This window comes from Cygnus atratus, chromosome 2 (genome assembly GCF_013377495.2).
Source record: "Cygnus atratus isolate AKBS03 ecotype Queensland, Australia chromosome 2, CAtr_DNAZoo_HiC_assembly, whole genome shotgun sequence".
NCBI lineage: Eukaryota > Metazoa > Chordata > Aves > Anseriformes > Anatidae > Cygnus > Cygnus atratus.
The window spans coordinates 1,159,224-1,177,014 of record NC_066363.1 but is presented as its reverse complement, the minus strand read 5'-3'; the positions used below and the strand labels follow the sequence as shown (position 1 = coordinate 1,177,014).

At 47.7% G+C, this 17,791-nt stretch overlaps 1 protein-coding gene across 1 annotated transcript in view; it reads right to left on the bottom strand.

The window, feature by feature from the left end:
- The window catches only part of SETD2 (SET domain containing 2, histone lysine methyltransferase), a 69,640-nt gene that overhangs the window by 29,620 nt on the left and 22,229 nt on the right, over positions 1 to 17,791 (bottom strand). Inside the window, exons 5-13 of the mRNA XM_035554421.2 lie at positions 16,330 to 16,461; positions 15,280 to 15,408; positions 11,551 to 11,674; positions 10,187 to 10,264; positions 9,786 to 9,883; positions 7,659 to 7,785; positions 5,951 to 6,085; positions 5,208 to 5,336; positions 2,086 to 2,727 (exon numbers count right to left, since the gene is read on the bottom strand). Coding sequence (XP_035410314.2) covers positions 2,086 to 2,727; positions 5,208 to 5,336; positions 5,951 to 6,085; positions 7,659 to 7,785; positions 9,786 to 9,883; positions 10,187 to 10,264; positions 11,551 to 11,674; positions 15,280 to 15,408; positions 16,330 to 16,461 — 1,594 coding nt within the window. The remainder of the gene's footprint in view (positions 1 to 2,085; positions 2,728 to 5,207; positions 5,337 to 5,950; positions 6,086 to 7,658; positions 7,786 to 9,785; positions 9,884 to 10,186; positions 10,265 to 11,550; positions 11,675 to 15,279; positions 15,409 to 16,329; positions 16,462 to 17,791) is intronic.

Genomic DNA, 17,791 nt, shown 5'->3' with positions numbered 1-17,791 from the left:
GCTCGCTGAGCTTTCAGCTTAAACAATCCCAGGTATCAAGGACTTCCAGTTCCACCTGGAAGGACTGGGAAGAAAAGTCCTTTTCCTGGGAGGAAAAGGGCCTCCAGTTCCACCCCAGCCTCAACCTGACAGTGCCACTTACATAGAGAAACCGTAAGACCCACGCAAACCTAAAAAGTCTGCACACTAAAACCTGGTGAGCGATATTCATCAAATCCACGTGGTAAAGAGGGGAAGGAACAAGAACCACAGCCTAATTTTCTGCAGCAAGACCCTTCAGCTCATGGTCTGTATGGTAAAGTCTCGCCTCCTCTCCCGGTACGATTTATGGCACAAACGATTACGCTCAAACAATTCTGCGAGTGTTCAAGAATATCTGATTTTTCTGAAAAATTCAGAGATTAAGGTAAGATTTCCCTTAACTCTTACACAAAACTCTGTTTTATAAGATAATGTTTGCACCCATGGTATTTAAACGACACAGCCAGAGGTTTGGGGACTCCAAGCTCCCTGTGGCCTCCTCCATCTGCACGTGGCACTGCGTCACGGGCATCACCACTCCTCTAAATCATTACCCATTACCCATTTCAATGAATAAAGCGGCTCTTTGGCTACATGATGCACTGTAAAATGTAAATTTGCTTGAAGAGTACTAATTAAAACCGGGCAGATGCTTGATTAGGAGAAGGGCACAACTCCTCCACCACCTTTTCCCCCAAGGCCACCCCATTCGGAAGCCCTGTAGACCTGGCAGATGCATCTTAGCTGTAGGGCAGTGGCTTGGGGACATGCAAAGGTCCCTTTCTTCTCCCTCTGACTTTTGTTACACTGCTGTGGACACAGCCGCAGGGCAGTGCCTTTGCTTTGCTGGATCTTCAGTAAATGACCTCACACTTCAAAGCAAGGCTCTCGCCCTCCTTGCTCTCCCTTTCACGGTAGAGCATATTTCCCTATATTCCCTATATATATAATTTCCCTATATATATAATTATATAATATGTATTCCCTATATATATAGTTATATAATAGATAATGTTCCCTATATTTCCCTATATACCTAATATTTCATATTTCCCTATATATTCCTATATAGGAATATAATCCTATCGGAACAGCAGATTGCCGAGGAGTTTCCAAAGACCTAAAGAAACCCCCAGAAAATGCCTGAAGCGTTGAGCGGCAGGTTACAGAACTAAATTTCACCCGAAATGTCATCAAAGATAGCTGTCAGCTAAAGATCAAGCGGCCAAGAAGGCCACCTACACTGCCCAGGGAGGAGGGAAGGCAAGAGCAGCCCCAGACCCTACTCTTACGTTACCTGCTCCAGGAAGATCTTGATGGAAGTGAACCAGCGAGCAGCTGCGTATTCTAGCAGCCTTTAAAGGCTCAGATTAACACCCCCAAATCTGAGTATTTACCTGATCTCAACACGAGCTACAAACATCTAGAGGTTAACCCAGCATTAAAAGTGCTATCGAGAGGACAAAACGTTGCCGACAGGCGTGATTCTGGAGGCTCTGCACGTTGCAGGTGTGGAGCACGTCAACAGAACAGGAAACACCGACAATCTTCTCATGACTTAACTGAAGGGTAGATGGTTGGTCAACGGGCAGCACGATGGGCACTGGGCACTTCAACCAGAAATGCATGTCACGCTGTCACTAGTTCCTTTTTCTGATCATTTGGGAGGTGGCTCTCAACCACGTACAGCTGCCCTCCCCCTGAGCAGTCCCAAAACCACCACGAGATGACTGAGGTGTTTTTGCGGTGGCCAGCCTGAACCGTCTTTGGTGCGCACCTTGTGGTGTGCAACACCAGAAAATCTGGACAAAATCACCTGGACAAAATCTGGACCAAAAACACCTGGAAATCTGTTTGAAGTCACGGACACGGGAGCTTGCAATGAAAGGATATATACAGAAAGCACCTGGAAAACCCTTTACATAGCAAAAGCAATCTTAGGTGTCAGAGATTTACCAACAGGACCACGTCTCAGCCCTGCTGTACTGAACTGCCAACAGCTCCGCGTTGGCCCTAGCAGGGGCAGAGGTGGCGGAGCTGCGGGTACAACAGGGTGCCTCTTACCTTTAGGTCTTTCCAGCTGTCGAGCAGCCTGGTGGCCAAGTCGCTCACGTCGACGATTTTGTCAGTTTGCTCTTGGCTCCTCTCGCTCTCCACGTCGGATACGCCCTCCTCTTCGTCTTGGGATGGCGTTTCCATCGTGATGGGCTCCTCCAGCTTCGCACCGTTGCTCTCCTTCACCTCCACTTCAGGCTCAGGCTCCAGCTCCACAACCTGGGGTTTGCTGCTCTCCACCGGCACGTCAGCAGCGGATTTGATCTCCTGCTGTTGCTGCTGCTCCTCCGGCACCTCCGTCGGGGCACCCTCCAGCTGGTCCAGGTCCTCCTTCCCTTCCTTCCCTTCCAGCTCGCTGGTTGTATCCGAGATTGCGCTGTCCATGCTGTTTTCACTTATAATTTTGAGCCTTCGAAACACCAGCTTCTTGGGGGTATCCGTGTCACCTTCTGCGCTCTGCTTGGTGGAAAGGTCCGGCGTGTTGAGCGGCGTGTGAGCCCGCGACGTGTTCTCGCTCGAGTAGCCATCGCCCTCGCTGAGCTGCGGGACAGCGGTCTTGGTCTGAGCCCAGCGCTGAATAATCGGGAGCACCTTGCTCTCCTCCAGCATGTTCTTGGTGGGTATAGGCAGCAGCTCCAGCGTCTTCATAATCTAATTGCAGAGACAAAATCACAGCCATTAGAACCACCACAATGCTCGGCTGGCTCCAACCTGGATCAATTTCCTTTTCTCAGCGAAATATCAACGTGAACAGGACTGTGACAGGTCACGAGGAGGAGACAGCAGCAGCCCTCCTCAAGGCTGAACCGCCGTGGTGAACTTCTAAAGAGGGCAAATAAACCATGAGTGGGAAACAGCGAGCACAAATACGTAGTGGGTTGCAATTAAATCAAGTTCAAAGAGCTCAGACACTTACAGATGGCCACAGCCACTTCTGGGACAATCAACACAGCCCAAACTGCTCCAACAGCCAGCCTTTCAAACCAGCACGCCGTTAGGCACGCTGTAGCAGAGAAAATCGCAGACTTTCAAGATGTGTCAGCAGTCAGAACAGCAGAGCTCAACCCAGATGCTCTGTTTAGAGACCAGGTTAACAGGGAAGGTGAAGAGGAACCAAAGAGCCTTAATGGGACGTTAGTTTGCAAACCACCAGAGCACCAGGAAATCCTTTCCCTCACTTCCCAGAGATGCCATTACCACCTTCAGCAGCAGCTGGAGCATTAACGGGGTCACAGGAGGGAGACCAGATGATCTTCTGAGGTCCCTTCCAGCCTCGGCCATTCCGTGAGACTGCGGTGCCCCGCAGGAGGGGACGCAGGCAAGCGGCCGTGCAGCCGCTGCGCCCAGCCACGGCACAAGAGAAACCTGTGATGGAGCACCGCTGAGCCTTGGCAACTACGCCAAGTAATCCTAGCTGTGTCTATCTAGAGCTCCACGATTGTACACTCGTGAGTTTAATAGCCCACGGAATAAAAAAATAAAACCAACCCCATGGTGGTACAAAACCTCTCCCGAAAACAGAGCCCAAATCCCCGCCAGTTTTTCTGAAGCAAGAGGCAGAACGTCCTGTTGCAGCACTTGAAGTGCCCCAGCTTTTCAACTTACTAATGTTTAAACCCAATCCTTCCGGAAGGAAGAACAGGAGACGGTTTTATGGCATTATGCTAATTTCTGCCACAGGCATCTGATGGCCAGAAGACCAACTCTTAAAACAATGACTGTAAAAAAGAAAAAATAAAGAGGAAAGAAGAAAAAAAACAAAAACCAAAGTGTGATCTGACCCCTGTCACAAGCCTGACTTGCAACTCAGTAAAGAATGACCTAGATTTTAAAAGAGTGTATTTGATCCATAGAAAAATGCCAAAGTTAATAGTGCAGTGCCCAGATGCATCGGGAGTGGAGACAAAGCCACTGCCCCAGCAATTCAACGCTCTCAGGGTCCCTCTGAGTGCTCGTGGGGAGCAGCTCTGGCTTCGAGGACAACGCCGAGTGCCTGAACCCACTCCAGACACAACAGGGGAAAACCAAATTCTAACCTGAGCACTGATTTATGCAGCCAAAGCTGGAGGCCAAAGACACTGCCTCATCCCTCAGAGCAATAACTACAACATATGCAGGACTCCTTGTACCCTAAAGACAACAATATTGCATTCGTGGAAGGGAAAGCTCAGTGCAGGAGCAGTTACTGCAAGAGATGCCACGCTTAACCCAGTCCTGGTACATCCACAGACCCCTAACTCAACAGCACAAAAGTTTTCCAGGTGTTTACAGGCAGAACTGTGCAAGCGTCTGCATCGTGGAAGGAGCATCTAAACCCCCAGTGCTGGACACTTCTGCTATGTCCTCATCAAAAACTGTGAGTCAGTGAAGTTAGAGAAGCTAAGAGGAGAAGTCCATGGCTGCCAACGGCCGGGCTGCCTTCTTCCATGCCATCTTTCAAAAAGTCACTGGGTTACGGGGCTGTCAGACATCATCCCTCTTGGGGCCAGGGGGAGATGAGCGTGGCACGACCCACTCACAAAAGCTGAAAGAGAAAACCCGCGCGGAGCTAAGGGAGCAGGCTGTCGGGCAGCCACCCATCCGTGTCACCACTTCTGGAAAACAAAGGGGGAGTCAGGAGCAGGACAGGCACCCTCAGCCCTGAGGCTCGGACAGTTTCTGCTTTCCGGCTGGATTCGGGGCAGGGTGCGCCTCTCCAAAACGCCCAGCAAAGCGCTGGCAGAAGCGTCTTTAATGAAGGAACTCCCAGATGGTTTTTGCGTGCGATGCTGAAGCGCATACAGAAAACAGAAATCTTAAAGTTCCACTTCGGCCCGTCAAAGCAATACCTCAAATTCCCTCTGTAGTGCAGTATGGAAGAAATAAAGATCACTGCCGCTGCTGTGTAAGTCTGGCTCATGTCACTGACTCAGAAATCTAAGGAAAACCACAGAGGCAAATTCTTTCCATATATTTAGACTCTCCCTTAAAGCAGAAGTTTTAGACTGTAGCTGCACGGATACCGGCAGTTTGTTTTCACGAACGCTTGGTATACAATATGTCTTTCAATAAACAATCAACTAAAATAAAAATAAACCAAAACCAATTAGCAGAGCGGCTAGGAAAGCCTCAGACCTGAGGGCAGTACTGACCTCCAGCTGCAGCTTCAGGTTGTTGGCGGTGCTCCCCCGCCCGTCGCCCAGCTCCGTCATCCAAATCCAGAGGAGAGAGAGGCCATGGCACTCCAGGAAGGACTTCAGGCACGACTGCGAGTGTGTGTTCTGGATGGGCCAAAGTTACAGAGAGGCCACGGGAAGGGTCAGCGACACACAGGCAAAAATAATTCGGTTTCCACATGCTGCGATGGCTAACTGCTGCACCGGGCATGTGTTACTTGTCAAACTCATTGCTGCTGAAAAAGCGTGAAGCAGAGAGGCAGAGCGAGGCACCTGCCAAGACCAGCACGCGTCGAATGTAATGCAAGTGGACACAACTGCTGTTTTCGGAGCAGTAACACGTGCAGCAGGAAGTTTATAACCACTACCTGGTGAACAGCTCGTTTTACAGAATAAAGCTTCACGAGGCATTGCACGGAAATCGGGCTGCAAGCAACGTGCAGACTCAGAGGTAATCTCAGAGATAAGACAGCTATAACGTCATTTGCTTCTAGAAATGGGCTTTTCATGACCCAGGCACATCAGTTCCACCAAGCACAAGGCAAGGGCTACACCACACATCACCTACAAACCAAGCAGAACTGCTCAAGCTCCCTCTTAGCGTGCTGGCACAACTCAGACACCATTTTCCTCCCTATTTCCCCCTCTTCCTCTAACGAGCCCTAAAAGGACATCCCTTAACCAGCGATCCCCTCCCCTTTCAGCTGGGAGTTGCCCACCTGTATGAGTTTGAGGCAGGTGAGCTTCTGCTCCAGCGTTTCAATGCGCACCATCAGCCGGGATAAGCTGAGAACTTGGTTCTTATCCGAGAGGCCCTCTCCGTTCTCCAGCAGGGCTTCCAGCTCCCCGTCCACCTGCCAGGAGGAAGAAAACGACGAGGCAATTAATTCTCCGACCAGGCCAGGCGCACAAAGTGCCACCCTACCTACATGATGCTAAGGAGAATTCATTCCCTGGCTTCAAGAGCCAGCACGAGCCCCTCCTGACCACTGCTCACATACCAAAAGGGCGAAGTCTGGCTTTAATTTGCCTCAATTTGGTTGGGTTTCATTTATCTGCTGTATTATGGTTCTCATTCCACGGTGTTTAGGCCTCAACTGCCACACAGAACTGCACTGTTCCCACCAGCGTTCGAGACGTACACATCTACGCCACGTGCAGAATGCTCTGCAGGGGAAATTCCAGGCGGATGCCCCCAAAATATTTCTGGTTGGAAATTTACCTTTTCATGTAGGAAAACAGATGTGCATGAGAAGATTATCGTCGTTTTAATTGCAGAGAAATTTACTTCTCCGAATTCCTAGCTCTTATTTATATCCTTTACAACCAGAGGCACATTCCTCTCCACGCAGACACTGAAATATCAACCTCCACAATTCGCTTACTGCTCGGTGGCACCAATTCGCATTTTAAACCCGCTTAAAAATGACTTATTTCTTGCCTTCCTGACTCTCAGATACAGTAAATGAAAACGAAGCTGGCCTTTTCAAAGGCAGCACCTCCAAAAAAAGACGTAACGTTATTTGTAGGAATTTATTTGTAGGAATAAGGCTCTGTTTCTTCAAGCACAGAAAAATTCCATCTAGTAGAGAGTAAGAAGAGTGCAAATTATTTCTTTGCAGCGCTTTGCACTCGGGAAGAACTCCTTTTGACCACTTTTCTGCAAACTTTCCTCCACCTACCATACAAATCCACCGCTGCAATTCAATGTGGAGAAGGCTCATGTAACCACTTGAAGAGGATTATATGCATGAGGAGCTATAAAAAGGCTTTAAAAAGTTTGGATTTAGCGTACTTAATTTCATTCACATACATCTGCAAACACAACTGAAACTGAAGTCAAAGCAAATACAATGCACGTCCATGCAAGTTCCTCGACGCTGACTTGCCTCTAGGCCAGAGCAATTAGAGGTTCGAATTTCACATCCTAACCCGTGGATGGCAAACATCTGCACCATTTTAGCTGTCAAATTGCAGGTAACGTCCTACATAGTGAAGCCAGTGTTGTTTGTCGTTCACTGGAATTTAAAAATCACGCAACCCAACGAATTCTAAAACCCACGTAGAATTTAGCACGCTCTTCCTGAAACCAGAAGCCTATGGTGTCGACGGCACTGGATGCACTCAAGACTGCAAAAGTCCCTTTCCAGAGCAAGGAAATATATATTTAACTGAAACACCAAGAAAACACAAGTGTTCACTGTGCCCCATGTGAAATAAAATGATACAAACACATTCATGAAGAAGACTGAGCCTTGAGGTTGTTGTGAGTCACGGACTCTAGAGGAAGGCTCTACTATAAAGGTGACCCGAAGACTCACGAAGAGAGCATCGTGCCCTAAGTCAACCCTCTGTTGTTGCTATTCTTAAGGGAAAAACAAAACAAAATGAACAAAAAACGCACACACAGAGGAGAATCACACTCACCGAATCCTTCTTCCGGGAGCGTTCCTTTTTCATCTTCCCTCCTGCAGCTCGGATGCTGACCCTGTTCTCTCCCCCCAGGTAACCCCGGCAGTTGGCCGAGCCGCAGAAGCATTTCTGAGCTTCTTTGCTGTTCATGGGCAGAAGCAACACACCAGTTAAATAACGAATCGATGGCATTTACAGTCAGTTGTTTTATCTTACTCCTAAGTGCATCCCGCTACTGCGATGAGAAAAGGCCATTACCGCACTGCCCAGTCACTTCTCTTTCTCTTTTCTCTCCATTGTTTTTCAAATACAAGCTAAGCAGCTACAAGAAAATATGGAAAGCCATCACATCCCTGTTTTCTCGGATGGTTTGTTCTGTCTTGGAGTCTCCCAGCAATGCTGCTGCAAAGCAAGGCTGCCCAGACCGCAAGGACAGGGCAGCAAATGTGGTATTTCACCAGCTGCATTCAGAAGAAAGGGACAGAGACTTTCTGCATGGCAAGGCTTTTCATTCTGGCCACTAAAAATTCAAACAAACCCCTCAATTCTCAAACAGCTGCTGTGATCCTGTTATTTCCACAAGAAACCAAAGGCTGGTACAGTTCCAGGCTCTTCCTAGGTCAAGAACCAAGAACCAGAAAGGTAAAGGCGGGGGTGCTGGGTCTGTGAACCTCCTACCATATTTTGCAATCAACCAAAATCACATGTTCCTTAGGAAAAAGGCTTGCATTTTATTGCTCAAAACAAAATAAAGAGTGGGTTGAGGGTTCATGGGCTGTAGAAAGATTCAGGTGGAAAACGGGTTTTTTTTGCAGAGATTTACAGCAATGGACAGCACAAGAGATTTAAGTTGCTTTGTCTTCAGACAATATTTTTACAAAGCCTCTGTATTTTCTACTTGACATGCCATAAATCTTAAACCATATGTCAAAATTGCTTGAAAGTGTGCAGGTTTTTTTTTGGTTGGTTTGTTTGTTTTTTAGAAATGTGCACAACGGCCTGGAGGAAGTTGGCTCTGCAGTACCAATGGTAAGAAATCTGTACAGACTGCGTACTGAGTGACTCTGCCAGCTTTAGAGACTGGGCTGACCCACTTGCCCACCTACCTTAGGACGGGACAACGAGCCTCTAGAGAGACCTGGGTCCTGCCACTACCAATGGACAGCTCTGTGGAGACCTGCCTGGGTACAAGGCACTAACTTTTTGACGTGCAAGTTCAGGCTGACGAATCCCACCTAGGGGCTCTAATGAGCTAACAGGCCAGATACTGCCTCATCTTAAAACCTCCGTGCCTGATTAATGCTTGGAACAGAGAACTACATGACAGCATCTGACATTTTAGCATGAATCAATGTATAATACAACTAAAAATGCATTTCTGAGCCTCTGCTTACAGGAAGAGCCGTGCTGTTGCAGAAAGCAGGATCCAGAAGGAAAAGGAAGAGGCACTCATTAAACTGCTGTATTTGGTAAAGATGTCTAGGGATTATAAAATGGATCCACAATTAATCTCATAATTGCAGGTTCTTCCACGACTGTCAGATGCTATTTTGTGCTAATCACTTTAAAGAGAGGGAAATATTTCGCCTGGACGAGCAGTAACAGAAAACATTCAGCTCAAGTGCAGAGAAGGGAGCAAAGCCCAAGCTGCAGCCTGCAGCCGTGCACCTCTGCAGCCAGGCAGGAAGAGGCAATGTGCTATCTGCCAGGCTTTTACAGCCCCTGCAAGCTTTGCAAAGTTGTAAAACAGTAATGGGTGGGGAAGAAAGAAGAGACATTATTTAAAAGCATGGCAAAGCCTAGAGCTTGCTCAATTAATAGTTAGAAAAGAGGAAAGAAACAGTCAGATAATTATCTGGGAAGTTTCCACTGCAGCGGGATGGTATGAAGCATAAGAAAAAGCCAATAAAGTGATACTGGAAAATACGTATTAAATAAAACAGTAAATTCCTCTTTCAATCTCTTCTGTTTGTAATGGATGAAACTTTATCCAGGTAATTTTTTATACAGTTGAATTCCAGTTCGTTTACAACCGCTCTGCTAGATGAGGCTTTCAAACAGTTCTGTAGCAGGATTTCTTCATTGCATCAACACTCACAAAACCCACTTGCAGCAGCTTAAGCGGAGAGAGAGGAGACCTACCCGTATCTCTGGAACTGGTAGTCAAACGTCAGCTCAGAACCCGATGGGACGAGCTTGGTGGTGAAAAATCCAACTCTGAGCTGCCCATTCACAGTCCACTAAGGCAAGGAGAAAACAAGATGACAACGATTATTGCAAAAGCCAGGCTTGACTTCTTTCTTGCATTAAATTAGCAAGACTAATCCTTCACAAAGCACCAGTGACAAATTTTAAATCTGCTAAGTGAATCAGCTGCACTTGCCCATTTCAAAGGTTTACATTTGACTAATGAGATGCTACAACAACACACGAAAAAAGAAGACACAAAGATAAAGGAGAAATGCTTGTCACTCTGAGCTTGCCAAGTCGCAGGCCAGTGAAGTTGAGAAGGCAGCAGCAGCAGCTTCGAACCAGCAGTTTACCTTTTGTGTCTCACAGTTTGGTTCACAGCTGTGGTTCATAAAACGGGAGCAGTTTCCTTTCTGGGTAGCATCTATTATCTAAAAAGGAAAGAAACAACAAATATAGCAGAACAGCCTCTCCTCCCCGTGCACTAGGCAGAAACACTGAGCAGTGTACCAGGGAACACAGCATATTCATGCACAACAGGCTGAAGGAGAACTCAATCACTGCACATCCTTTCCTCCTTCAGCTATCAGCACCATTTGATTTGGAGAGAATGGATTTTACAGGGGCAATAAAAGCCCCCCCAAAAGAACACTTTGCAACCGATATGTGGTTCTTAGTTTTCATTACAAATTAATACAGAGCTATTCAGCGTGGTTGGGATCCTAAATTTTTAATATCGGTTTCTGACCCTCTGATACATGGCACAGTGAGTATCAGGGCTGGCGAAGCCGAACATCTTTGCCACGCAGATTGTATTTTAAGGGGAAGATTGCTTTGTGGATCACTGCGCCCTCCCTAACTGGGCAAAATACTCCCCTGTGCTCCCTTGCGATCACGTACCAATCCCAGGGCAGCTACCAAAATCGCTTACATGGAGGGAAAAGAAAAAAGCACTTGGGAGTATTTTTAGCTCCTTTACTGTAAAGCTACCAAGACCCAAAAAAAATCTTCAGAGGAGAGACAAGCAGAATAGGGTATTAAATTTCTATTTATACACCTCGCTCGCAGCAGGCCAGGGCCCACCGCCCAAGGTAAGCGGCGCTGCAGCTCCCTGCATTGCAGCTCCACAGCTCCGTGGGTCTAAAATAGCTGATAAGCTGAAGCAAAGATAAATAATTAAGAACTGCTGGTATATAAATATTTCAATGACAGTAATTCTGCATGTAGGGACTCCACCAGCTAACAGTGGCCCAGTTTAGCGTACTTCTGTGAACTGGGGGAGTAAGGAAACTTGGTTTCTTGGGTTTTCTGGAGTAGTTTACGTTGGAAAAAGAACGCTGAGTTCAGCTCTGAGCATCCCCCAGAGCTGGGGCACAGGCATGGTTTCTCCCAAAAGGGTTTGCTCATGTGGAAGGGGTGGGCCCATAACTCCATCCCTTCCCACCGACACAAGGACAGTTTCTCCTCTTCCACGCCGCCTATTTTAAGGACCCTGGAATACAGTTAAGCTACAAAACTTCTCTTAAACCAGGCTGAGACTGAGCAACGGATTAAAAAACGGGCAGTAAGACAGTCCAAGCGTCCTTCCCCTAAGAAAACACCCGCAGCAGACTCAGAGCATTGCTCTGCACACACACTGTGTTCACACTGAGCCAGGGCTGTAGGCAGGCAGGGTTAAGCCAAAACCAAGCGGTGTTTTGGTGGGTTCACCACTCACCTCGTCGTTTTTTAGGGCCATGAAGTAATAGTGAATGTTCTTGTTGCGGGCATACTCCTTCACACGCGCCTTGAATTCTTTGTGATCCAGCACTTCCCCGCAGTACTCCAGCACAAAGGTGTTCCTGCAAAGCACAAGAGGGAGAAGCATCACTCTGCTCAGCCGCGAGCAATTAGCAGAAAATAACCGCCACTGAGACGAGCTCTCGGAACACAACTCGCTCATCCGTTTGTTAGAGCTACAATTGTACTACACGGCACAGCACGCTACCAGCTTTCGTCTCAGGCACTTCAGATTTAACTTATTTCTGACACCATCACATGGCTGCGGTAGGGTAGGAATACCACAGCAAAAGGCCGAGATGCAAGAACAAAGCTTCCCTTCAAGCAGAACTTATTCTCTAAAAGAACAAGACTTCGTGAGCCACGAGAAGAGGAAAATGAGGAGGATTCCCAGAACGTGCTGGCAGATGGGCTTCCTAAATTGAGATGGAAAGCCTGTCTGCACCTTGCTGATGTGGTGAGTGAAACGAGGGGTCAATAAAAAACCCTTTTAGCCTTAGGAAAGGTGAATCTTGAAGCAGAGATGGAGGAGAACCACCAGTTACCCCGGACACAGCAGAGGGCCAGCTCAAACCTCACCCACTGCACTCCTTGACGCTTCCATAGGCATGTTCCAGTCTACTACAACAAATTGCTAGGTAGCTTTTCCCAATACCTGTCCCAGGTCTCCTTGCTTAGTATCAGCCTGAACCTGTCACCTCTTCCCTTGTGTCTTTCCTATTTCCTTCCTGGCCTGGAAGATCAGAGAATGGCTTGGATGGGAAGGGACCTTTTGCACAGAGCCATGGTGGCGTTGCAGCCCTTCCCTTCCAGCCCTTGTTTATAAATTACGTCCATCTTCCCCATCTCCCTGTTCACCAAAAAAATGGTTCTCCACCGAAAGAGACAGTTCTGGCACACAGCATGCAGCTCCTCCTGCTCATTGCTCAGTTGTATCCTTCCCCTGCTGTGTCGCACGGAGTCCGTGGATTCCTCCCCAGCCTGCCCTCAGCAGGTATCAACACCAGCTTCCTGAAGAGCCGGTGGTTCATCACGTTAGCTTCGTCTGCCCCAAAGTCCTGACTGCACAACTCCAAGCCTGGGAAGCAGGATGCAGCAACAAGAGAGGAGAGCTGAGCTGGAAACCTCTGAAGAGCCCCCCCACGTGGGACTGGTCTCCTCCTGGTGTCCGCCTCTCCACCCCTCGTTGGATTTGTGGCCGTCCAAGTCTGCCTGCTGGTGGGATGCCCTGCAGGAGAAGGTTGTCTTCTCCCAGGACGAGCTTTGGCGCCGCAGCAACGTTGTGCCAGTCAGCACATCTCTCCCCAATGCCAGATTTTCAGAACAGAACATGCAGAAACAAAAGCAATATTCCAGCCAGCACCAGGCTTAGATCTCTGCACCGAGTGGTGAAGAACTGCATCCAAGTCCCTTGACGAACACGAGCCAACTGCAGCAGATCCTTTTGCTGCTCTTGTTTCAGTTGATTTATTTCTTCTCTTCCTCAACGCGGCCTTCACATGGTTGTTTTCATGTGGTTATTTCCTTCCCGTGCTTCTCGATGTCATCGAGCCCAGCACACCGCACGGACGTGATGCTTGCTCGGGTTCCCCACTGCCACATCTGCAAGACAACCTGCAGACCTTGGGCTTCCAGAAGGTTTCCTAAAAACTTTGAGTAAAACTGGGCCCGATGTGTCCATATGGGGCAGCAGCACTGACACCTCAGTCGCCATCACTGCTGCTTCACAGAAGCCCTACACACACATTATTGTTGAAAAAACAGGACTCCACTCTTACAAAGGTTAAGTTTTGTTTTGCAATGAGGTCAGAGCACTAGTACTGCCCACGTATCTGGCAAATCTGGGTGATCAGAAGCCAGAAAACACCACAATTCTCACCCTCTTTGGTACAGTTCCCGTGCAACAGACCCGTAACAGAGAGCAATCGCTTCTTTTAAGAGCAACTTAACCCAGTTGTCCTTTACCCAAACCCGGCGTGAAGGCTCTCTGGGCTAAACACACCTGCATACACTGAATTGTTTCCAGTGCATCTTAGATAACGTGGCATTCCTCTAAAGCAGTCAAACCTCCTCCCCTCTGAATTAGCCTCGTGTGTTTGATGTAGCACTGAAAGAAACCGCTGTAAGACCTACAGAGTTCTTAGGAGAGTCAGAATCCATTGCTGGATTCCTCAGCAGAAATCTTTGTCTTCTACAGAAGCAAAAAATCAGTTTCCACGGAAACTCACTAAAACACCCTGAGTTACAGAAAGTCTTTGCACGATTAAATTCTAGGCAGATAGTCTTCAAGCTCACAGTCTCTCGTGCGCTTGAGACTGAACAGACTCCCTGTGCCCATCCCACAGCCTTTTGAAATGTAAATCACAGCGCCTGGTGAAACTCCCAGTGCACAGCACTGCTTCCTCACAGCAAGACACGCCACCAATTTATCCTACAAAGTCTTTTGTTGTTCATCTGCAGAGCTTCACAGCTGACTTCTGCATGTCCTGTAAGGATCCGAGAGGGGACCCAGACTCAGACGACACGCACGACAAATGATGCTGTCTGAACCTGGGGGAAAAAATCCATCCAGATGTCCCATAGCCTGTAAGAGCACAGCAGCTCACCACGCCTTATGCAGCCACTCTCCCGTGGCAAAGCCTCCACACTCCCAATAATCCCCCATATTTGCCTCCTGTTTGTCCTGCTCCTCCCTGCTGCACCTTTGTGCTTCAGCCCCAAGCAGCTCTTTGAACGTACACAGTCCTACTTCTTCTCTCAAGTAGACTTAAAGCTCTTTTTATTATAGTGATTATGAGAACACACCAACTTTTCTGGCAGAAGGCTCACAGCAACTCCTTGGTCTATCCTCCCTGGTGAGAGGGCATTCCTGTCCCAGACCTGCACACGCTGCGCCTCAGCAGCAGAATGTACCAGGCACTATGCTTCCTCCCAGTCCCACTCCCTTTCGGAGAGCACCAGTTCCAGACCAGGCCTGTAATTCCACTGGCACCCATCCTGCTGCCAACCCAGGAGAAGGCCGAGGGGTTCAAGCGCAGCGCAACACTTGTGTTCAGGTGCAGCCGGCTCCTTTGTGCACCAAGGCACCGATCCAGGTGCAAGAAACGCAAGAAATATCTGAGTTTAGATAAATAGAGACAAGTCAAAACCAGACTTGGATCTGCAAGCATCACTGATGTAGAACTAGCACTCAGCAGCCCAGCAGGCGAACGGGGGACGAAGGAGCCCCACGGGTTCTCTGTACAGTCCAGCCAAGAGGAAGAAGACTCAAGAAGAGGAAAAGCTTCACAGAGGTGGGAAGAGAAAAAGAACAGACACGAACAGAGAGCACACTCCTCCAAAGCGACGGGACGGAGCCAAACAGAGAGAGAAGGGAACACAGATTAAACACAAGAGGAAGCTAGAGGCAAGTCTGCCAGAAAGCCTACTGAGAACAGGTTGGTGGAAGAGGGTAAAACCCGAGTGGGTGATCTAATACTCGACTGGGGTACGTACGTGCAGGTAACAGACAGGAACACATGACAGAGAGCAAGGACAGCATATAAAACTGGAAGAAATTCAGCACATCTCCCAACAGCGGTGAAGCTAAGAAACTGCAAGCACGTTATTTTCCATTCGCGAGGGAGTAAAATAGCACAGCTACGTCATTCGAAGAGCAAAGTCTTACGATGGGAGATCTTTGGCAGCTCTGAGCCCCCAACCTTTCTTCTCAGTGAGGATCACTTCAACATCTGCATGCTGTTTCTTCTGGAAGCGCCTGTTGGAACAGTAGTCGCCATTTGGGCACCTGGAAGAACTAAGGGAAGGAAATGGAACAAATCAATTCCCAGCAGGATGACAGCGGTAACAGAAACAGCTCAGATGGGGAAGAGATACCGAGTAACCATAATAAATTCAGTGTAAAACTTTCAAATGTGTTTTGCTATAAAAAGCATAACCATCTGACTGTCAACATGCAAATGCAGACAATTTATTTCTGGAAAGAAGATAAAAACATTTTCAATCCAAATGCTACTGCACTTGCACGTCGTATAATCAAAATGGGCTGAAGTGGCCAATTCTCTCCGCATTTTTATGGGTTCTTCCCCCGAGATCTCCCCCTTCCCTACATCTGCTGCCTGGGCTAAATTAAAAACAAAGGGCAGGGCTTCTGCCAGGTAATTCCTTTCCTTCCACCCCAGCTGGTAACGATCCACATGCCAGGGGTGTCAAACCCTTGCCGTGACTATCAAAATCCCAGCCATATGCACCTAGCCCCTGCCTCCTGCTCACGCGGAGCGATGGTTCCTTGGTCTCCCAACCTTTTCCAGGAGGTGAGAGGAGACGAGAGCAGAAGGCTGGTGAGGCTCTGGGGAGAGCAGGGATGCCAAAGGAGAAGTGAAAGCAGATCGCTAGGCTCACATAGAGCTACATCTGCATTTCTAACTCTCTCCCTTCAACCACGCTTACGATAGAGCAGAATTAAACCTCACGAGCAGAGGACTCTAGGCCTCTGCAGTCGGTTTTAGCAGCAGGTTACTGAGGAAGGCACTGGCTTAGAAGACCTAAGGTCAGATCTAAATGCTGATACGTGGCCTCTGAAGCTCAATCCACACCAGCCAGTGAAAATGGGAGCGCAAAGACAGCTTGCTGCCAATGGCCAGAAAGGTTTAAATTCTTCTAGGAGCTCCCAAGTCATCCCATGTACAACAGTGGCCACTCAAGAAGCAGGACTTACCACTCGATCATGAGCAGGCGATTGAGACAGTCTTCTCCACAAGCGACCTCCCCCTGAGCTCGTTCCTCCTTGGAGAGAGGAGGGCATTCACACAGCATCCGCTTAATATCCCGGTGAGATTTGTTCTTCTTCCTATTGAAGACAAGTCATTGAAATACAGCTGAGATAGTGCTGGGGTAGGGAAATTAATCCTCAATCTTTACCAACTGTCACTGGGGGAAAGTAGTTTCTTCTTTAGAAACTGGACATATGGACTGCTTTTGGACAGCCACAAGGCACATGGGTAATCGAGGACACCTGGTTTGTTTGGAGCAGGAGGTGATGGCTTTCTGATCACATAAGATGATTCTCAGAAAGACATCCCAGGATATTTAACTTATTCTTCTTCTCCTGAGGGCACACAAGCCAGCTGTACTTTCAACATAGGTGTGTGCATCCATGTACCTGCACACAGAGGCAGGACTAAAAACCCTTTATTTCGTCAAACAAGTATAGAAGCCAATTTCCAGAAAAGTCAGTCCTAAATTTTACAGCTAGAAGACTTCTCACCACATAGTACAAGTTATAAGGTTTAAATTAAAAGGATAAAAGGCTTTGATTGGCCTCTTTTGAAATACTATATTCTGTAATCACATATAATGCTATGGAGACAATCTCCAGAGCTCCCTCCAACCTCAGCTATCCTGCAATGTCCCATTTGGTTTCGCTGATTCAAAGGCCAGGAGAAAACCTATGTTCTAAAATATTAACACATAAAACGTTAGTGAGCAGGTGTATCATTTTTAAAAAGCATTCTTTTAATAAAGCAAATTGAAGGGTTTAGCTACTTAAACCTCTGCTTTACTGTCAAATAAGAAGATTTAAAAAAAAAACATACGAAAACTGGAGTTACAGCAAAGGTAGGGCACCAAAGACATCTACTAAGTGAAATTTTAGTTGCCATAAAATGACTAGCCCTTGCAAGGGAAATGCTTTGGAGTGAGGATCCCAACAAGACAAAAAAAGGCGTAAAAAAAAAATAAACTTGGGCTAAAATAAATAGCAAGTTCTGTCTACACGTAAGCGGTCTATATTCAGACTCTGAATTAAGAATATGTTTTTTATATATGTGTGTTAAAGCATTTTGGTGAACAACGTAGTCCAGAGCAGCCAAATGAAGCAACAAACACTTGAGCATCAAGACCTACTACACAAAACACAACATGTGTGTAAATCCGCACGCGTGGAGCTCCCCCGCACCGCACCGTGCCCTCGCTGCCAGTCGGTGCAGAAAAGTTTGGCGTTTACTTGGGTGTGAAAAACACAGCCCCGCTTTATTCTGCCTCAGACTATGAGAGGGAGGCATCCTGAAGTGAGAAAGGAACTTTACCAGGTATAAATGATAAGCAGGCCTTACCCCAGGCTGCACAAGGAATAAGGGCTGTTTACAAACTTGTAAGGAGCTCCTACCTACCCGTTAAAG